This window comes from Oncorhynchus mykiss, chromosome 26 (assembly GCF_013265735.2).
Source record: "Oncorhynchus mykiss isolate Arlee chromosome 26, USDA_OmykA_1.1, whole genome shotgun sequence".
Lineage (NCBI taxonomy): Eukaryota > Metazoa > Chordata > Actinopteri > Salmoniformes > Salmonidae > Oncorhynchus > Oncorhynchus mykiss.
In genome coordinates, this window is record NC_048590.1 from 24,393,356 (window position 1) to 24,412,596 (window position 19,241).

Sequence of the window (19,241 nt, forward strand, 5' to 3'; positions counted from 1 at the left end):
TGGATGAAATTGCATGCTTGCCTCAATTATGATATGACATTAACAGTAAAACATCTAGGAAAAGCTTTGATGCATTTATAAAAAATAAAAATAAAAAGATACATCAAATGGAAATAAAGACAAGCAAATCATCCTATGAGTGACAACTCTGCATTCCCTATGCTTACTTTATCCATGACACGCAATGTGCATTGATAAGGAGTCAAAGTTGGCGTATGTCGGCCTTTATAAATATGACCTTGCGCCCCTGGTCGTGTCCCTAATGTAACATAGCTACAAACATTTATGTTGATACATGAATAAGCTCTTATTTCATTAGAAGCCAAACATGCTCAATGGAACATGGGCCTATTTTACAAATTAGCTGATGCAATTGTTTGAAGTTCAAATATATATGAGGGTTTTTAAATGTAGAAAAAAAACACGTATGTATGAGTACAGATTCAGAACAAGTGAGACACATTTCATATGAACCGATATTTAGTGGCCAACTGGAAACAGTATAACGTGTTCATTGGCATAGTTTTTGCTGAGCGTGTAAAACCCCTGACAGCTGAAATCTGTCACTTATCTCCCTCTTAGAATGGCTGTCTTTACAGAGACAACGCCTTTGGAACATGAATGCCACAACAAATCGGGACATTATTACGATTCCACGTCTTTGTCAGAGAACAAATGCCTCATTTCACAATACTCAGATCAAAATGCCAAATAAAATTAAATAATGGCAGTTTTGCTGCATTTAACAATTTTCATCTCTGTGGTGCTTCATCCTTCCATCCCTGTCCTCTAAAAATGAGGCTCTGTCATCTGTCTTCTGTAAAGCCTAGTGTCAACAGCACACGTCCAGTAAGCCTGCTTACCATTCAGAGGGGAACAGAGTAGTGTTAGCGATTCACAGGTGCTTTCAAACTTGTTTTCTTTCCCAGCATGATTACATACTCTTGAGGAATTTTTATCTGAGCCTCTATTGAAACGGTTTTGTCCTTCAAGATATCCTGGTCCGGAGGTAAAACACTAAGAAAGAACAAACTTTCCCTTTTGAAAATGAAAACAATAACAGCCTCTCTTCAATGTGAGCGTTCGGTAAACTGTGGAGTACCAATCTATCCCTTGTGTGACCTGATCACCTTTCAAATGACAACAACATTGATCTACTGTGACAGTACAATTCAGGGGGAAGCGTTGCAACATAAACATGCATTCAAACCTTGTTTTCATGTTTTGATTGATGAGCAGCGTGTTCGATTTGGTATTTTAGCCCATCTGTTCCTCAGAGCTGTCAATGTCTTGACAATCCTGACAGTTTTCTCCATGCTGACTTATTTCCTAAAAGATGCAGAGGTCCAAGGGACGTTGATGTGTAATGTTTCTCCTTTTCAAGTCCTATTACACTTTTTAATAAATGTACCGCTCTGTCATAAATAATTACCCAGATAATCAAAACTATCAAATCAAATTAAATCAAAACTATTAAGTCTGTCCAAAAACACAGGATTAAACTATGACTGGATAGTCAACATTGGCTTTTGGAAATGAATCTTCACAAATAGTTGAATCGTGTGTTTTTCTCTTGTCTAGCGGTGGGTATAACACCCTGGAGCATGGCTGCTACCAGTAGTTCTTCATCTATTATTGAGTATATTGCACTTTTTAAGCACCATGTGCTAAAGTTTCAAAGACACTTCTCTCGTCCCTTGGTTACCAACGGCTGTTTTATTGATTGCTTTCTTTCTCCATACTAAATACACAACTCAACCCCCCCTGGCGAGAAGAGAACTATACCGTTTCAAATGTCTGCTGTGAGTTTTTCTCCATTGCTCAACAAACTGTGATATTCAGGTTAACTTTCCACTTATTCCAAACAACACAATAGAACAAACAATCTGGCTACAGACTCCGGACTCTAGAATAGCATTTGACGCAAATATTTTTTACAGAGAGTAATCTTGATTTGAAAGTTTCTCTACAGTACAGGACCCTCTGGGCACAGACATCAGTTCAACGTCTAGCATTGATTTACATTTGGTTGAGTTGTTTAACTAATGTGAATTCAATGTGAAATCAACAACAAAAAAATCACAATGTCATTCTATTTCTGTTAAAAATTGGATTATGCTCCCATAACCCAATTTTTAACAGAAATATAATGACATTGTGATTTTTGCTAATCAAATTAGTTGTCCACGTTGATACAATGTCATCACTTTGATTATTTTGCTTGAAACAGCATTGGTTCAACCAGTTTTTGCCCTGTGGGGTAGCTTCTCTGTTGGCACATTCAAAGAAACCTACTTCCCAATGAAAAGAGGCCCTAATCTGACATGATGAGTTATATACTTGAGGACTGGGAATCTGCATCAATATGAAGGGAAGTGGATCGTTTATAGGGCTAACAAGCCATTCTGATTGCCAAAAATCACAAAATCTACAGAGTGGAAGTGAAAGGGATTTGAAATTACAGCATTGTGCTATGCGTGACAGTCTTCCAAATGAATGAGGGCTCAGTGTTTGGTCCACTTGTCTCGCTAGAATGATGATTTCAATCTGAAGGTGCAGCAACAGTGTCTTAAGAAGCAGTCAGTGACAGGACCAGTCATTGAGTCTGGTGAAGAGTTCATGCTCCATCTCAGCTTGATGGAATTGATGGGAGAAAACTTACAGAGACATTGAAGTCTGAAGACGTTTGTATGACATATTTTAAAAAATGTTCGAGTTTGGTTTCAGTTTCCCCTGTTCGTTACTCATTCTTGCACAGTAATCCCCACATGCCATCTGCCCCTATTCCTCGCCTGTAAGATTTAGAACTCCTTGCAGACATCCTGAATTTAGGGAGGCCAGGCAACATAGTATAGACTTTGAAGTAGAAACTGTTTCAAGGCTGGCATTTTCTTTCTTAAATCCCATGACATTTCCTCCCTGCGTGTCACTCCCAGAATGAGAGTGACACGGAGAGGGGGCAACCAAATAAACCCTTCCTAGGGGCCGAAGCCACTAATCTGTAATTTAATTTCAAGCGGGTGTCTGGGCCATGAGGACACATGGCAAGGTCAAGGGCTACTGTACAGAGAACGAGAGAGAGATGTGGATTTGGAAGCACAGCCTTGGGTTTGATCAACAGCTTCATCCAGCTTAGAGGGAATAGTGATGGGCTTGGGGTGTGGGTTGAGGTGGGGTGGGGTGGCTTCTCAGAGAAAGCCAGCCTGTCTTTTACACCAACCCAACCACAGCCACTTATTTCACACACGACAGTAACAAATACTCCTGGAGGAAATTCATTATTCAAAACAACTAAGATGTTTGGGATGAATAAGCATCTGCAAATCCCTAAGAACGTGAGAGCATAACTGGAAATTTAACACGTCTGGCTAGATCTGCATGTAAATGAAAGATTTGTATTACTTTTCACCATTATTCTTGTTTTCCTCATTATGTAGAGGAGTGTAGTCAGAGATAAATCAGCTCTAATGGAGAAGTGGAGGTATGAATTGTGAGCAGTGTGGCTAATCCCATGGGTAAGGAGATATGTGTAATAGAGTGGACCTTGTTCTCCATGAACACACGTGCAGTGACCCTGGGAATGGACGCAATAATTACCAGTGACCGCTCGGGAACATTTTCACCATGTCTCTTTAATGCGAATCGGCACTGGGTTATTTTATGGACAGCTTTGGCATTGATACGCACATGGACATTTGGCACAAGGACTTGGCACAAGGACTCGAGTACCTGTATACTGTAACAGAACCTATACCATCACCCACCCACCCTTCCAGCCTCCATCTTGAATTCATAAAACATTCCACCTTGGCAGTTAAGAGTAGCTGAGAAGAGTCCATGTTCATTAAAAACCTTACATATAAGGCTGCTGTCAGGTCAGTGAGAGAACCAGGGTGTATCCCATGCACCATTTTCAGTTTGTTCGAGCTTAGCTGGCATTCAATTTCAATTCCTCCAAGTTATTGAATATACGAGAGCGGTAGACACTGACAGGTACAAGTTACTCCACGGGCAACCATTAATTAGTGAGTCAAGGAGTAAATGGAGAACTACACAGCTACACTCCATCTCTGGCAGGCAGACAGCTACGGAGACGCCGATGGCAGCCTCAGCTGGGTCATCTCTTAAGCTGCTCACTTCCTATTAGAAATGAGATCCTCGGTCTCTCAAACTTCCTACCTCGATACACAGGGAGCCTGTCACATCCAATGGCGTTCAAGTGGAGTTTCTCTCTAGCATATTGCATAGAAATTAATACGACTCCACATCAGCATTCATATACTGCAGCAGTCTTCGTTAACTGAAAGAGTAGCAGGGGAAGGGAAATGCATAGTGCTGTAATAGGATATGATGGGTTTATGTCTTTTTGAAACCCAGGAGGAAGTGGTCCTGTAGGGATGGGTATGATGGACTCATCATCAGCTCAGTAAGGCCTGGACACTGTGTGGGTAAGAGACAGTGGAACCAGTCTCTCCGTCGATGGATAGGTGTAGTGGGATTAAATACCAGACTCATCGCTGTCTCACCGTCTGCCTCCTCACTTCTGAAATGAAAAAAAGGATTGTGTTAGAGAGAGGGAGGATGTCAGACCAAAACCTTATGGGGAATTGTGCTATGGAGAAAAAACATTACAGAGACACTTTCTTATTCCAACAGGACAATATTATGGTTTGTTCCTTTTGATTAGACTGCAACATCTCAGTCTTTATTCAGTTGACCTGTTTTCCATATGACAGCTAACTCTTCTAAACTTTTAAGGAAGTCTGCCCACTCCAGTCCCAATAGACCCCTCCACACAACCGCTAATGCTACCACAGCAAATGAAACTGCTCTCCCTGAAATCATTAAACTGGTTGGAAAATTAACTCAGACACACAGGGTTTAATGTCACACATGAAGCTCTCCTAGTTTAAGATTTTAAAAAGCAATATGTAGCGGGGTATAACCGTAGAGGTTCAGGTTAGATATGTAATTACAGTGCATCACCCATAGCTACCTGAAACCTACTGCTCTGGACTTCCAATTGAAAAGAAAATATACAAGAAATATAATATTTGAATTTTTCAGTAAAATAATAATTTAAAGATGCACGTGAAAGGAAATATATTAAAACACAAAGTTTGAGGTAGAGGAATACTTTATGCATTATGACATTTTGCAGTAGCCTACATGCTCTGTGTTCCAGATAGGCTTCATCTCTACTTCCTGTCCAAACCTGTCATGCTTATAAAGCTCCGTTTGATTCTGATCTGACTCGAAGGACTGAGATTGCAGACCATCAGCAGATGCAATATTCTCAAGCGTGTGGTGAATACTGTCTTGGTCACTTTGGCTGCTGCCACTGTTTGGAAACCTCTCTATCACTTCTTAATCATTACATCTTGTTCCCTTATTGGATCTGTGGCACGTGAGATACAGTTGAAGTTGGAAGTTTACATATACCTTAGCCAAATACATTGAAACTCAGTTTTTCACAATTCTTGACATTTTATCCTAGTAACAATTCCCCATCTTAGGTCAGTTAGGATCACCACTTTATTTTAAGAATGTGAAATGTCAGAATAATAGTAGAGAGAATTATTTATTTCAGCTTTTATTTCTTTCATCACATTCCCACTGGGTCAGAAGGTTACAAACACTCAATTAGTATTTGGTAGCATTGTCTTTAAATTGTTTAACTTGGGTCAAATGTTTCGAGTAGCCTTCCACAAGCTTCCCACAATAAGTTGGATGAATTTTGGCCCATTACTCCTGACAGAGCTGGTGTAACTGAGTCAGGTTTGTATGCCTCCTTTCTCGCACACGTCTTTTCAGTTCTGCCAACAAATTTTCTATTGGATTGAGGTCAGGGCTTTGTGATGGCCACTCCAATACCTTGACTTTGTTGTCCTTAAGCCATTTTGCCACAACTTTGGAAGTATGCTTGGGGTCATTGTCCATCTGGAAGACCCGTTTGCGACCAAGCTTTAACTTCCTGACTGATGTCTTGAGATGTTGCTTCAATATATTCACATAATTTCCACTCCTCATGATGCCATCTATTTTGTGAAGTGCACCAGTATCTCCTGCAGCAAAGCATCCCCACAACATAATGCTGCCACCCCCGTGCTTCACGGTTGGAATGGTGTGCTTTGGCTTGCAAGCCTCCCCCTTTTTCCTCCAAACATAACAAAAAGTACAATCTTTGTTGAAAACCGTAGTCTGGCTTTTTATAGTGGTTTTGGAGCCGTGACTTCTTCCTTGCTGAGCGGCATTTCAGGTTATGTCGATTTAGGACTCGTTTGACTATGGATATAGATACTTTGTACCTGTTTCCTCCAGCATCTTCACAAGGTCCTTTGCTGTTGTTCTGGGATTGATTTGCACTTTTTGCACCAAAGTACGTTCATCTTTAGGAGACAGAATGAGTCTCCTTCCTGAGCAGTATGACGGCTGCGTGGTCCCATGGTGTTTATACTTGCATACTATTGTCTGTACAGATGAACGTCGTACCTTCAGGCGTTTGGAAATTGCTCCCAAGGATGAACCAGACTTGTGGAGGTCTGCCATTTTTTCCCCCTGAGGTCTTGGCTGATTTCTTTTGATTTTCCCATTGTGTCAAGCAAAGAGGCACTGTGTTTGAAGATAGGCCTTGAAATACATCCACTGGTACACCTCCAATTGACTAAAACAACGTCAATTAGCCTATCAGAAGCTTCGAAAGCCATGACATAATTTTCTGGAATTTTCCAAGCTGTTTAAAAGCACAGTCAACTTAGTGTATGTAAACTTCTGATCCACTGGAATTGTGATACAGTGAATTATAAGTGAAATAATCTGTCTGTAAAAAAATTGTTGGAAAAATGACTTGTGTCATGCACAAAGTAGATGTCCTAACCGACTTGCCAAAACTATAGTTTGTTAACAATACATGTGTGGAGTGGTTGAAAAACGAGTTTTAATGACTCCAACCTAAGTGTATGGAAACTTCAGACTTCAACTGTATCTCTAGAAAGCGGAGAAACTGTAAATAAAACAACAGAGACGACTTGATGAATTATACAAGTCAAAAGAAGTCAGACTGAGTCCTGCCAGTTTCCTAGAGGTCTCTGTAAACTCGGTGGCTCTGGATATCCATATGGATCAAACAGCAGCCCTCCATTTGAAAACTAACTCCAGTTCCCACTTTCCTTGCCTCCTCTCAGAGGGCAGTGCAGCTTGCCTCCTAATCCATCAAACAAATGAACACAACACAATATTTTCACACCTGCATGCTCTCATCTGATTCAAATCTACTTTTGGATATTCCCAATTTGGAAATGCATGATGTGTGTGTTCAAACAGGGGGTCATTCTAATTAAGTCCAGGACAGCAGCGTCCTGAAATGAATTTCAGAAATGAAAGACCACCCCAGACCTTTACCAAAGGCTATAGAGATTGTTTGGCTGTACAGTTGAAGTCGGAAGTTTACATATACCTTAGCCAGATACATTTAAACTCAGTTTTTCACAATTCTTGACATTTTATCCTAGTAACAATTCCCCATCTTAGGTCAGTTAGGATCACCACTTTATTTTAAGAATGTGAAATGTCAGAATAATAGTAGAGAGAATGATTTATTTCAGCTTTTATTTCTTTCATCACATTCCCACTGGGTCAGAAGTTTACATGCACTCATTTAGTATTTGGTAGCATTGTCTTTAAATTGTTTAACATGGGTCAAACATTTTGGGTAGCCTTCCACAAGCTTCCCACAATAAGTTGGGTGAATTTTGGCCCATTCCTCCTGACAGAGCTGATGTAACTGAGTCAGGTTTCTATGCCTCCTTGCTCGCACAAGCTTTTTCAGTTCTGCCCACAAACTTTCTATAGGATTGAGGTCAGGACTTTGTGATTGCCACTCCAATACCTTGACTTTGTTGTCCTTAAGCCATTTTGCCACAACTTTGGAAGTGTGCTTGGGGTCATTGTCCATTTGGAAGACCCGTTTGCGACCAAGCTTTAACTTCCTGACTGATGTCTTGAGATGTTGCTTCAATATATCCACACAATTGTCCTCCCTCACGATGCCATCTATTTTGTGAAGCGCACTAGTCTCTCCTACAGAAAAGCACCCCCACAACATGATGCTGCCACCCCCGTGCTTCACGGTTGAGATGGTGTTTTTCGGCTTGCAAGCCTTCCCCTTTTTCCTCCAAACATAACAATGGTCATTATGGCCAAACAGTTCTATTTTTGTTTCATCGGACCAGAGGACATTTCTCCAAAAAGTATGATCTTTGTCCCCATGTGCAGTTGCAAACCGTAGTCTGGCTCTTTTATGGTGGTTTTGGAGCAGTGGCTTCTTTCTTGCTGAGCGGCATTTCAGGTTGTGTCGATATAGGACTCGTTTTACTGTGGATATAGATACTTTTGTACCTGTTTCCTCCAGCATCTTCACAAGGTCCTTTGCTGTTGTTCTGGGATTGATTTGCACTTTTCACACCAAAGTACGTTCATCTCTAGGAGACAGAGCGCGTCTCCTCCCTGAGCTGAATGACAGTTGCGTGGTCCCATGGTGTTTATACTTGCGTACTATTGTTTGTACAGATGAAAGTGGTACCTTTCAGGTGTTTGGAAATTGCTCCCAAGGATGAACCAGACTTGTGAGGGTCTAAAAAATGTTTTCTGAGGTCTTGGCTGATTTCTTTTGATTTTCCCATGATGTCAAGCAAAGAGGCACTGAGTTTGAAGGTAGGCCTTGAAATACATCCACATGTACACCTCCAATTGACTCAAATGACGTCAATTAGCCTATCAGAAGCTTCGAAAGCCATGACATCATTTTCTGGAATTTTCCAAGCTGTTTAAAGGCACAGTCAACTTAGTGTTTGTAAACTTCTGACCCACTGGAATTGTGATACAGTGAATTTTAAGTGAAGTAATCTGTCTGTAAACAATTGTTGGAAAAATGACTTGTCATGCACAAAGTAGATGTCCTAACCGACTTGCTAAAACTATAGTTTGTTAATTAACAAGAAATTAGTTTTAATGACTCCAACCTAAGTGTATGTAAACTTCCGACTTCAACTGTATATGCGACACACACATACACTAAAAAACCCTCATATCTTCACGTCAGACTCCTGACTGAATAGACTGGGAATTTAACACAGACGATCCAAACTTCGCTCTATCCAAGAGCTCCAGCAGACAGACATCAGGAGGACAGAACCATCCCATCCCACTTCTTCTTAGCAGGTTGAGACGCTGCATGCTGACGGACAGTTTCATTTACAGCCAGTGCAGGGGATTGCACACTAATTTACTCAGGCTATAGGAGACTGTTCCTTGAAAGCAGCAGAGTGTCGGGTTCATTCTAATGAACCACTGTAAATCCACACGGCACTCATTTCAGCCCTCATTTGCATTGAAATGGAAGTGCCATATTTCATTCTCTTCCTTGGTAACCTTCCACCACTTATTTATATATTTGGAGAACCCTGTACAGGGAGCCACGGGCACACTGTTTTCAGACATTGACGTAAATGACAACAATCTGAGTCATTATCAGAGAACAACTCCATGTGGGGGATGCTGACATCAACACAGACGTTTCCAGAAGTCAATATGCAGCTTTGGAGAGAACTTAAAACTGGCAAGGTAAGACAGGTTTCCCATAAGGCATTATGAAATACACAGAGTCCTTATAAAGATGCTCTACCTAGGTCTTATCTACTTCATTTATTGAACACTTCATTTGTATAATTTGTCTAATTTGTATAAATGCATGTGGTATATGCATTGTAACATTGCTGGTGGCAAGCACACCATGATGAATTATTACAGACATGACAATGATAAATAATACTCGGAGAAAACCATTCCGTCATACCCTCTGAGACGTCACAGTCACAGATTCAGTGACTGTCACCTCAATGCAGCGTCATTCATCACACACACGCCAAATAAATGTCATATGTACCTTTCCCCATATTTTTATTATGTGGTGTGATTTCCCCCCTCCAATTTCCTCCAAGCCCCCTGGTGTTAATTATCAGGCTTCTTTCCCCTAGAGCAGCACAGAGCTATGGAAGTGCATTAATCTTGATTCTCCACTCCAGTACAAAGCCTTGTTTGAAGAGACTCCTGTGGTAAGCCCCAAAGGCGGAGTGATTCAGAGTCAGAAGGAGAGAGGAGAGGGAGAAAAGAGTTGCAGATCGCTCTGTGTTTACACTGGGAAACTTGGCCGCCTGGCAAAGCAGCATGCAAACCATTCATCCTCTTCTTCCACAGTGTTATAATCATCATCTGTATGATGAATATCAAGCTGTGCGTCTGTGATGACGTCAGACGGGACCATGGGCTGTTATTATTTATTGATTTGGTCTGTAGTGGAGTAATGAGGTCACTTTCATGTCATCATCCCATTCCCATTCAGTGGACTGATGGCCGCTGAGTGGACCTGTCGGTGTTCTGGGGACTAACTAGGAGCTCTACAATTAAATGTGACCCCATTTTATGTTCCACATTTTCTCTCCATCCATGTAATTGAATGGTCTGCTCTCATTGCTGTAGTGTAATCACAAGGTTTTCAAAACATGTTCCTTCGTTAAAAATGTAGTATATAGTGAGCCTTGGATCCAGTGCAGCTAGTACTTGGTGGCAAATCAATGTTAGTGAATTTTAGAGGCTACTATACTGTTCTGCAGCTGCTGGGCTGCTGCTGTCTGGTCACTCTGCTCCCTCTCATCTAATATGTCATCCACATCACTGCACAGATACAGACAGAGACAGCAGCACACTCTCTGACAGACACGTCTATCGCCCTCACCAAGGATTTTATCTTTAATTAACACAGGTCAATCCAGATATTTCCGCCAACGGAAAGACAGAGATTGTATTATGATTTCCATGACAGGAAGTTGTTTTAAGCCTGTGTCGGGTCGAATAATCATTAATTGCACTGTCATCACTGTGGCTGAGTGACAGAATTCATGAGAGCTCATTCATTTAAACAGTCACAGTGTCTAGGTTGAGGAAGGTGATCCTTTTGAAACCTTCTAGAACTGGAATTCTGAGGGCTTTAAATGGCAAAAAATGTTATGCCCTTGATTTCTTGTAAATCGTTAGTCCTCAGTTCTAGAATAATTTCTCATTATGAAATATTGTTCTACAGCATTGAGGCACGAAGCACAGTTTGTCAACACAGTGATACACATCTTTCAGCCCAGATGCCTTCCATTTGGAGCCATGTATTTTCTCCCTGAGATTTATAACACTGACTCACCTAAAAACACATCTTAGGCTGCATTTACACAGGCAACCCCATTCTGATCTTTTTTCACTAATTGGTATTTTGACCAATCAGATCAGCTCTGAAAAAGATCTGATGTGAAAAGATCTGATGTGATTGGGCTGACTGTGTAGTATTTTGTGTAAACGCAACCTTACCGTCTGCAAATCCAGCATATTTGTGCCTATTCCCATTTGGGTATGCTAACTACTCTGTATTTACATTTCTGCCTTCTGTAATTCTCTTGATGTTCTCAACACACACCTTTCCTTCTTCTGACAATAGTTTAGCAGTATGTAATTCATTTAGCCAATTTAAAAGAACATTGTTTCAACACAATTATACCGGCTCATATTTGAAATGACATTTGTAAAAGGTGTAAACAAGTCTGAAGATGTGTGCTACTGTGTACTGTATGCCAGTGGAGGCCTCTATAAAAGTCCCAACCCCAGTTGGACAACTCATGTGGCCAATGAGAGAAGAGACAACAGTGCAGGCACCAGGCTCCCGGGCCTCTGCCCCGGTGGTGGTGATGGAGGACATGATGAATGCTCTGGAGGAGTGTCTCTCCATCCATCTAATGCAGGGGGATTGGACAGTCATGCCAGGGGCATCAGGACAGCAGCGACCAAAGACCCTGAGCCAGGTATATTAAGTGTTGCTGACAGCCAGGTGACACCAGAGCTCTGTGTTGTGTTGACTGCACACGACTCAGTACCATGTCACCATGATGGAGTGATAAACAGCCTTCAGGATCCATAGATCACCTGAGACACTCCATATGTAATGTATATATGTACCTCTGCATGCATACCGTAGCCCACCGCACTGCACTGTCACGGGGCCCCAAGGCGGTGGGTTGTAGGGAGGGTGGAGGGACGGTGGGTGGTCTCCATGCTGTGTATTACATAACAAGGCTCTCATCTGGATTATGAGTAATCTATGCTAGTTAATTGAGCCCAGAGGCAGTTGGTTTCAATGAAGCCTCCTGTATTTTTTTTGGTGCAAAATAGAAGAAAAATATCTCTCAGAGGAGCGGGGCTCTCTGTCGAGAGGCAAACAGAGCAGAACTCCTGCCGTGTTCATTAGCTGTCATTGATCAGTGATTCAGTCCCCACACTCCCACTGCACACTGATATTACGAGTTCCTTGTCATGAAAATCGTTATTAAGGTAAAAAAAAAAAAAAACGGAAAAAACAAGTGCAGCCAGCCCAGCAACTTTGGTCCTTATATTTGATTTTTCTCTGCACTATTCTGATGCATATGGCTTCGCTCCAAACCTCTCCAAGCAAAGCTACAAAATACTATGCAGTCAGTGATATTCTGAGCAGCACAACTATCCATCCTAGACCATCCTCCAATATCAATATGATGCAGTTTTTTTGAACATCTCTTTATTGGCTTTCCCTCATCATCCAGTAGCTGGTGCTTCTGTACAGTACAGTATTATATGGTTGCAGACTCATTATCCTGATAAATGGCTGAGACAATAAGCTAAATAATGCACATAGCCAACACCTCCCGGGAGAGCTCTAGCCCAGCGTAAGTGTCCTGTCTGACATCATCAACATCAGACGAGCCTCGCCGCGGCGCTGACACAACAGTGACCTGAGGAGCCGCATCGCCGCCTGCCCTCTCCCCGGACGCACCCAAAGGTCCCACCGACACACCAGGCGAAGCTTATTCCTCACCTCACACCAGCTCTCTTGCTCTCAGTGTCTCTCTCTCTCTCTCTCTCAACGATGAGCCATGGCACGGCAGCTATACCTTAAATGGTCTAGGAACCATTTCCCATTTTTATATCTCACTGTATTTCTTCTCCTAGTTATCTCTTCCTCATTCTTATAAAAAAAGAGAAGAGTGGGGCTCCTCAAAGTGATGTGTCGTCTCTGCTCCCTAAAACAGGACAGAGACAGAATAAGCCCCTTGGCCAACACTGTAAAACATAACAATGAGATAGATTCTTAGAATGACAGTCCAGAGTTTAAGTGGATATACAGGGGGAAATTAAAATCAATATTTTAGAGCTCTAGTAGAAAAGAGGGTGGAGAGAGCCATTATCTAGAGCTAATTGTACCTATAGGGCCTGTCCTACTAGACGTATTAATATCTACTCTCTCATTGGAATTCATTTGTGGTACTGGCTGTTGCTGGATGACTAGGCCATATCTGTCTCTCTGCCTCTCCTCTCTCACATTCACACAGGATTTCCTTTATTCTCTTTGTGTCTGGCCTTGACAATACATCCTCTTTCCATTGACAGATATAATATCAGGGCATGTGTGCTGCAGCTCCCAGTACAATGGGATTCTGAGGTTCTCTTCGCATGACTCATTTGGAGTAATATGTCCTCCTGATTAACGTGGATCATCATATTGTGTCAAACGTACACGTTTACACTGCATATCTCACCATGCTATAGCCGATAACAAACGCAATCGGGCTGTCTATTAGCCTTTCAGGTAAAAGCCGACTAGCAGACAAGGTGAGAGTCCTCCACTATGAATGACACTTCCCTCAAGGACACACAGTCCTCTGTGAGGAATTACATGAGATGCTTCACCATTGTTCAATGTTTCAGCGAGCACTCACTATGGCTAATTATTAACCATGGCAACAGCTCTGGATGTGAACACAGTATGGACACGCAAGGTGAGTGAATTCCATACCCAGTGGCCTGCAGTTGTTGTATGAAACATAAGAATAGAAAATAACAATGAATCACATATAAACAGATATATCAAGAAGGTTAAAGGTTTTACGAAAACAAAATGTCCCATGACACTAAAACAAGATAATCAGATGCACTGAACTTACGTTATTTAATAAGATATGCTGCACTCTGCATAAATGAGGTAATCGATAAAATGGCCACAGAAATATTAAAATAATTGATCAGTGGTGATTCAGCAGGAGAATATGGTTTACAGGATATTGGCCTGCGACAGTGTTAGGACTGAATGTGAAGGTCAGGGCGTAGTAATGTCAGATAACCTCACAGCCAGTGGCTCAAATGGCACCCTATCCCCTATATAGTGCACTACTTTTGAGCAGGGCTTATAGGATTCTATAGGAAACAGGGTGCCATTTTGGACGCAGACAGTGACTCTTGGTGCCTCTACTTTATTTGGGGTAGTTAGAGGAAATGAGTTCCTCCACCCTCTATCATCATGGTTGACCCTCTCAGCAAATTATATTTTTATGGCTTGATCCAATCACTGTATAATAAAAACATACTGTGACTGTATATAGACACACAATAAAGATATTGATATCACTGTCTTGACACCAAATAACTTTGCTTTGTGTTATTACAGCAAGAGAAACATCTGTATAATTTGCATAGTAACATAATATGTGTGAGTTGACAAAGTGTGGTGGTGAAATGCAGTGTCAGCTCCTTCACTCCAGCTGGCCCTCGTGATTATTCTCCAAATGTGATTAATATAATTATAGGGAAACTACCCCATCCTCTTATTAACAGATCCATGTCTTGAACCCCTAAACCTGCCCTATGAAATCCAGCTATTTTATGGATGGAAGGAAAATAAAGAGGAAGCTCTCACACTGCATTCATTGCTTCCTTTAATGTGACAGGTTCAATCTTAGTCAGGTCAAAATTGATGGAAAGCTTCTGAAACGGCTCTAAAAATATCCACGAGCAATATCAAACATGCTCGTCATAATGAAAGAGGAAAATATAGATTTCACAGAAAAAGCTGTGGTGACAAAAATGTGCTTGGCCTTCACGGCTTTAACCTCCCTCTGTCAGCTAGTGAAGCTTTCCTAAAAGAGCCACAACACAGTTCCCAACCTGGGCTTCCTGGCCCGGGCAGTCCTTTCTCCCAGGCCTAGGCAGGAAGGGTAGGACCAGGGAAGTGAGGTGGAGCCTGACACAGCCTCCCAATGCTTGGCCTGCCGATGGGCCAGCCGATGGGCCAGCCCATCCCTCTCTAAAGACAGGCAGCAGACCAGGGGCCACAGAAACCAGGCTCCAGTCACTGGGTGATGGATGAGGCCTCACAGTCTGCCACTGCATTACTGCTGCTGTCTGTGCATGGTCCACCTGACCCTCACTACAGAGAGACAGGCAGACAGACAGATAGATAGATAGACAGAGAGTATACTGCACTGGGCTGTTCTGTTCTGGGAGAGGGAACACACCACACCACACCATCCAGACACTCCATAAGTCTCTCTAGACAGTGTCGTTACACAGCGGCATGGTAGGCAACCATACTGTACATCCTCTTCAGATAGGAAGCTGAATACTAGAGACTGAACGTCAGAGATATTTCTCCAATAGTTAGATAGCGAGCTATTTAGTGGCTTGCTTTTGAGGAGTGTGTATGGCTACATGGCAGGCAGGGTTTGGTAGGTTACTTTCTAAATATAATCCGTTACAGTTACTATTTACCTGTCCAAAATGGTAATCAGTAAAGTACATTTTGGATTACCCAAACTCAGTAGTATAATCTGATTACTTTCAGTTACTGTTGGATTACTTCCCCTAGATCCATTACAAGAAGGCAAACAGGATCCTTCTGTCACGCCCTGACCTTAGAGAGCCTAATTATTTCTCTATTTGGTTAGGTCGGTGTGTGATTTGGGTGGGCATTCTAGTTTTTCTATTTCTTTGTTGGCCGGGTATGGTTCCCAATCAGAGGCAGCTGTCTATCGTTGTCTCTGATTGGGGATCATACTTAGGCAGCCTATTTTCCACCTTTAGTTTGTGGGATTTTGTTTTTGTGTAGTGCCTGTGAACACTCCAGTCGTTACGTCTCGTTTGCTGTTTATTGTTTTTGTTGGTGAGTTTCATTTTAATAAACATGTGGAACTCTATGCACGCTGCGCCTTGGTCCGCTCATTTCAACGATCATGACAGAAGATCCCGTCACCAAAGAACAAAGCAGCATGGCCAGGAGGAGCAGGGAGTGGAGGACATCATGGACATGGGAGGAGATTATGGCAGGAGACAAGACCCTGCCATGGAAGCAGGCGGAGGCAGCGAAGGAGGATCAACGACGACTCTGGGGTTCACAACCACGACGGAAGCCCGAGAGGCACACGGAGTGGTCGACGGAGCCAAGGTGTGAACCAGAAACAACCTGGGAGGAGGTAGAGAGGTGGTCAGTCGACCCAGGGAGAGTGCCAGAGCCCGCCTGGGAGTCAATGGAACAGTGCGAGGAGGGATACCGGAGAATGGAGTTTGCGAGGAGTATGCGGCAACGTAGGCATTTGGAGGAGCGTGTCACCAGTCCGGTGCAATCTGTGCTGGTCCCACGCATCAGGCCAGTGCGCCTCCCCAGTCCGGTATGTCCTGTGTCTCCTCCTCGTATTTGCCCTAAAGTACGTGTCCCCAGTCTGGTACGTCCTGTGCCTGCTCCCCGCACTCGCAACTGATGTACGCCTCCACAGCCCAGCACATCCTGTGCTACCTCCCCGCACTCGCCCTGAGGTGCGTATCACCAGCCCGGTGCCACCTGTACCGGTCCCACACATCAGGCCTCCAGTGCGCCTCCACAGTCCAGTACGTCCTGTGCCTCCTCCTCGCACTCGCCCTGAGGTGCGTGTCACCTGCCCAGTGCCACCTGTACCGGCCCCACGCATCAGGCCTTCAGTGCGCCTCCCCAGTCCAGTACGTCCTGTGCCTGCTCCTCGTGCTCGTCTTGAGGTGCGTTTTACCAGCCCGGTACCACCAGTGCCGGCCCCATGCACCAAGCTTCCGGCGACAGTTCCCAGTCCAGAACTTCCGGCGACAGTTCCCAGTCCAGAACTTCCGGCGATGGTCCACAGTCCGGAACCACCAACGACGGTCCACAGTTCGGAACCTCCAGTGATGATCCACGGCCCAGAGCCTCCAGTGATGATCCATGGTACGAATCCTCCAGTGGTGATCCATTGCCCGAAGCTTCCAGTGGTGATCCATGGCCTGGAGCCTCCGGCGACGATCTACAGTCCGAAGTCCCCGGCGACGATCCATTGTCCGGGGCCTCCGGTGACGATCCACGGTCCGAAGCATCCGGCGATGATCCATGGTCCGGTTCCTCCGGCGACGATCCACGGTCCGGTTCCTCCGGCGACGATCTACGGTCCGGTTCCTTGGAAGTGGATGGATCAGCGAGCGGAGCGGGGTCTACGTCCCGAACCGGAGCCGCCACCGAGGCTAGATGCCCACCCGGGCCCTCCCCCATGGAGTCAGGTTTTGCGGCCGGAGTAAGCACCTTTCGGGGGGGGGGGGGGGGGGGGGGGGGGTACTGTCAAGCCCTGACCTTAGAGAGCCTTTTTATTTCTCTATTTGATTAGGTCGGGGTGTGATTTGGGTGGGCATTCTAGTTTTTCCATTTATTTGTTGGCCGGGTATGGTTCCCAATCAGAGGCAGCTGTCTATCATTGTCTCTGATTGGGGATCATACTTAGGCAGCCTTTTTCCCACTTTTAGTTTGTGGGATCTTGTTTTTGTGTAGTGCCTGTGAGCACTCCAGTCGTTACGTCTCGTTTGCTGTTTATTGTTTTTGCCGGTGAGTTTCATTTTAATAAACATGTGGAACTCTATGCACGCTGCGCCTTGGTCTGCTCATTTCAACAATCGTGACACCATCAAATGCATTTTTTGTGTCCTCATAGTGGTCTCTGACTTGTGGTCAGAGAGAACTTAAACTTGCGTATTTTCTCAATGCTGAATTGAATGTCATAAAACAGAAAGGTGTCGTAATGATTTTTTTTCTTTCTGGATTTTAACATAATCCAATAAATAATTATCTAGTTTTTCAAAAGTATCTGATTACTGTTTAGAGTTTTAAAAAAATGTAATCAGATTACATGTAACTGATTACATGTAATCATCAGTTACTCCTCGACCCTGAAGGTAGTGTACTGTAGGTCGGTGGGCTGAGCCGACAAGCATCCTCCCTCTAAATGATTTATGCAGTCAAATTCCTCTCTTTTTTTTTTTACATGTTAAATAAATACCGTGAGCAAAAGATTGGCATAGTCAAATCCACTAAATGGAGCAAATACACTGTAAGAAACAGATTATAAATAGAGTGACTTGTTGAGGTGACGAAGACTATCAACACCTACGTGTCTGTCGGGCTGGGAGAGAGAGAGAACGAGAGAAAGTTGATGCTTCTCACTTTACAACCAGCCTGTCTTTTTTTAACCTCCTGTATTCTTGTGTCACTCCCGTCTCCCACAGAGTTACACAAACACACCTGGTGCTGGCAGCTTAATGAGTCATCGCTCCAATGATTAAAGGTCTAATGCGGCCGTTTTTTATCTCAATATCAAATCATAACATGCTGTGATTGAGGAAAATCATGTGTTTGACGGCACTAGGCCTTTAACATTAATTGGGCTTTAAGGTGGGTTAGGAAGGAGCTGGAATATTCAAAACCCACTTCTAATGACATTGCACAGAAATACATTTGTCATAGCAACCAATGACCCAAGACATTCCCAAATTCCTGATTGTCCTTCACAGAATTAATGCAGCCTGAGGCTCATTACAGAAGCAGTTACCCACAGCCTCTGCAGACCTTGGGGCCTCGAGAGCACTTACTGCCTCCTGAAAATGAAATGCGAAGACAACATGACATGACACACACAAACGCACCCACACAGACACGCACATACACACATGAAGGATGTGTAATGATGTCACATTATGAGATTCTTACCTGTGTTCTATTGGCTTTAGCTTTTCAGGGGGGTCATGGCTGAAAGACAGAACAACATATGAGAATATGAGCTTCGTAATGCCAGTAAGACAATTAGGATCATAGAACAATACAACATTGTGCAGTAGGACTGTTGGCTATTTGCAGCTGAAAGTGGTTCCCAGTAGCATGAGATGTGAACATGTATGTAGCCAGCCTTCATACCTTCTTTGTAATCTGCGTGTAGGGCTGTTCCGGTGACTGTATTACCGCCACACATGAGCCATGTGACCGTTGAGGCACAGTAATCTCCTCTTATGCACTCTTG

At 43.3% G+C, this 19,241-nt stretch overlaps 1 protein-coding gene across 2 annotated transcripts in view; it reads right to left on the reverse strand.

Annotated features, from left to right (window-relative positions):
• Positions 1-3,612: 3,612 nt before the first annotated feature.
• The window catches only part of LOC110506452 (CD276 antigen), a 77,638-nt gene continuing 62,009 nt past the window's right edge, over positions 3,613-19,241 (reverse strand). Inside the window, exons 7-8 of one of the 2 annotated variants that reach the window (XM_021586063.2) lie at positions 18,935-18,973; positions 3,613-4,540 (exon numbers count right to left, since the gene is read on the reverse strand). In XM_021586063.2, coding sequence (XP_021441738.2) covers positions 18,951-18,973 — 23 coding nt within the window. In that variant the 3' untranslated portion in view covers positions 3,613-4,540; positions 18,935-18,950. Of the gene's footprint in view, positions 4,544-18,934; positions 18,974-19,241 lie in introns of both variants that reach the window. The other variant, XM_021586062.2, reaches the window with a different exon arrangement.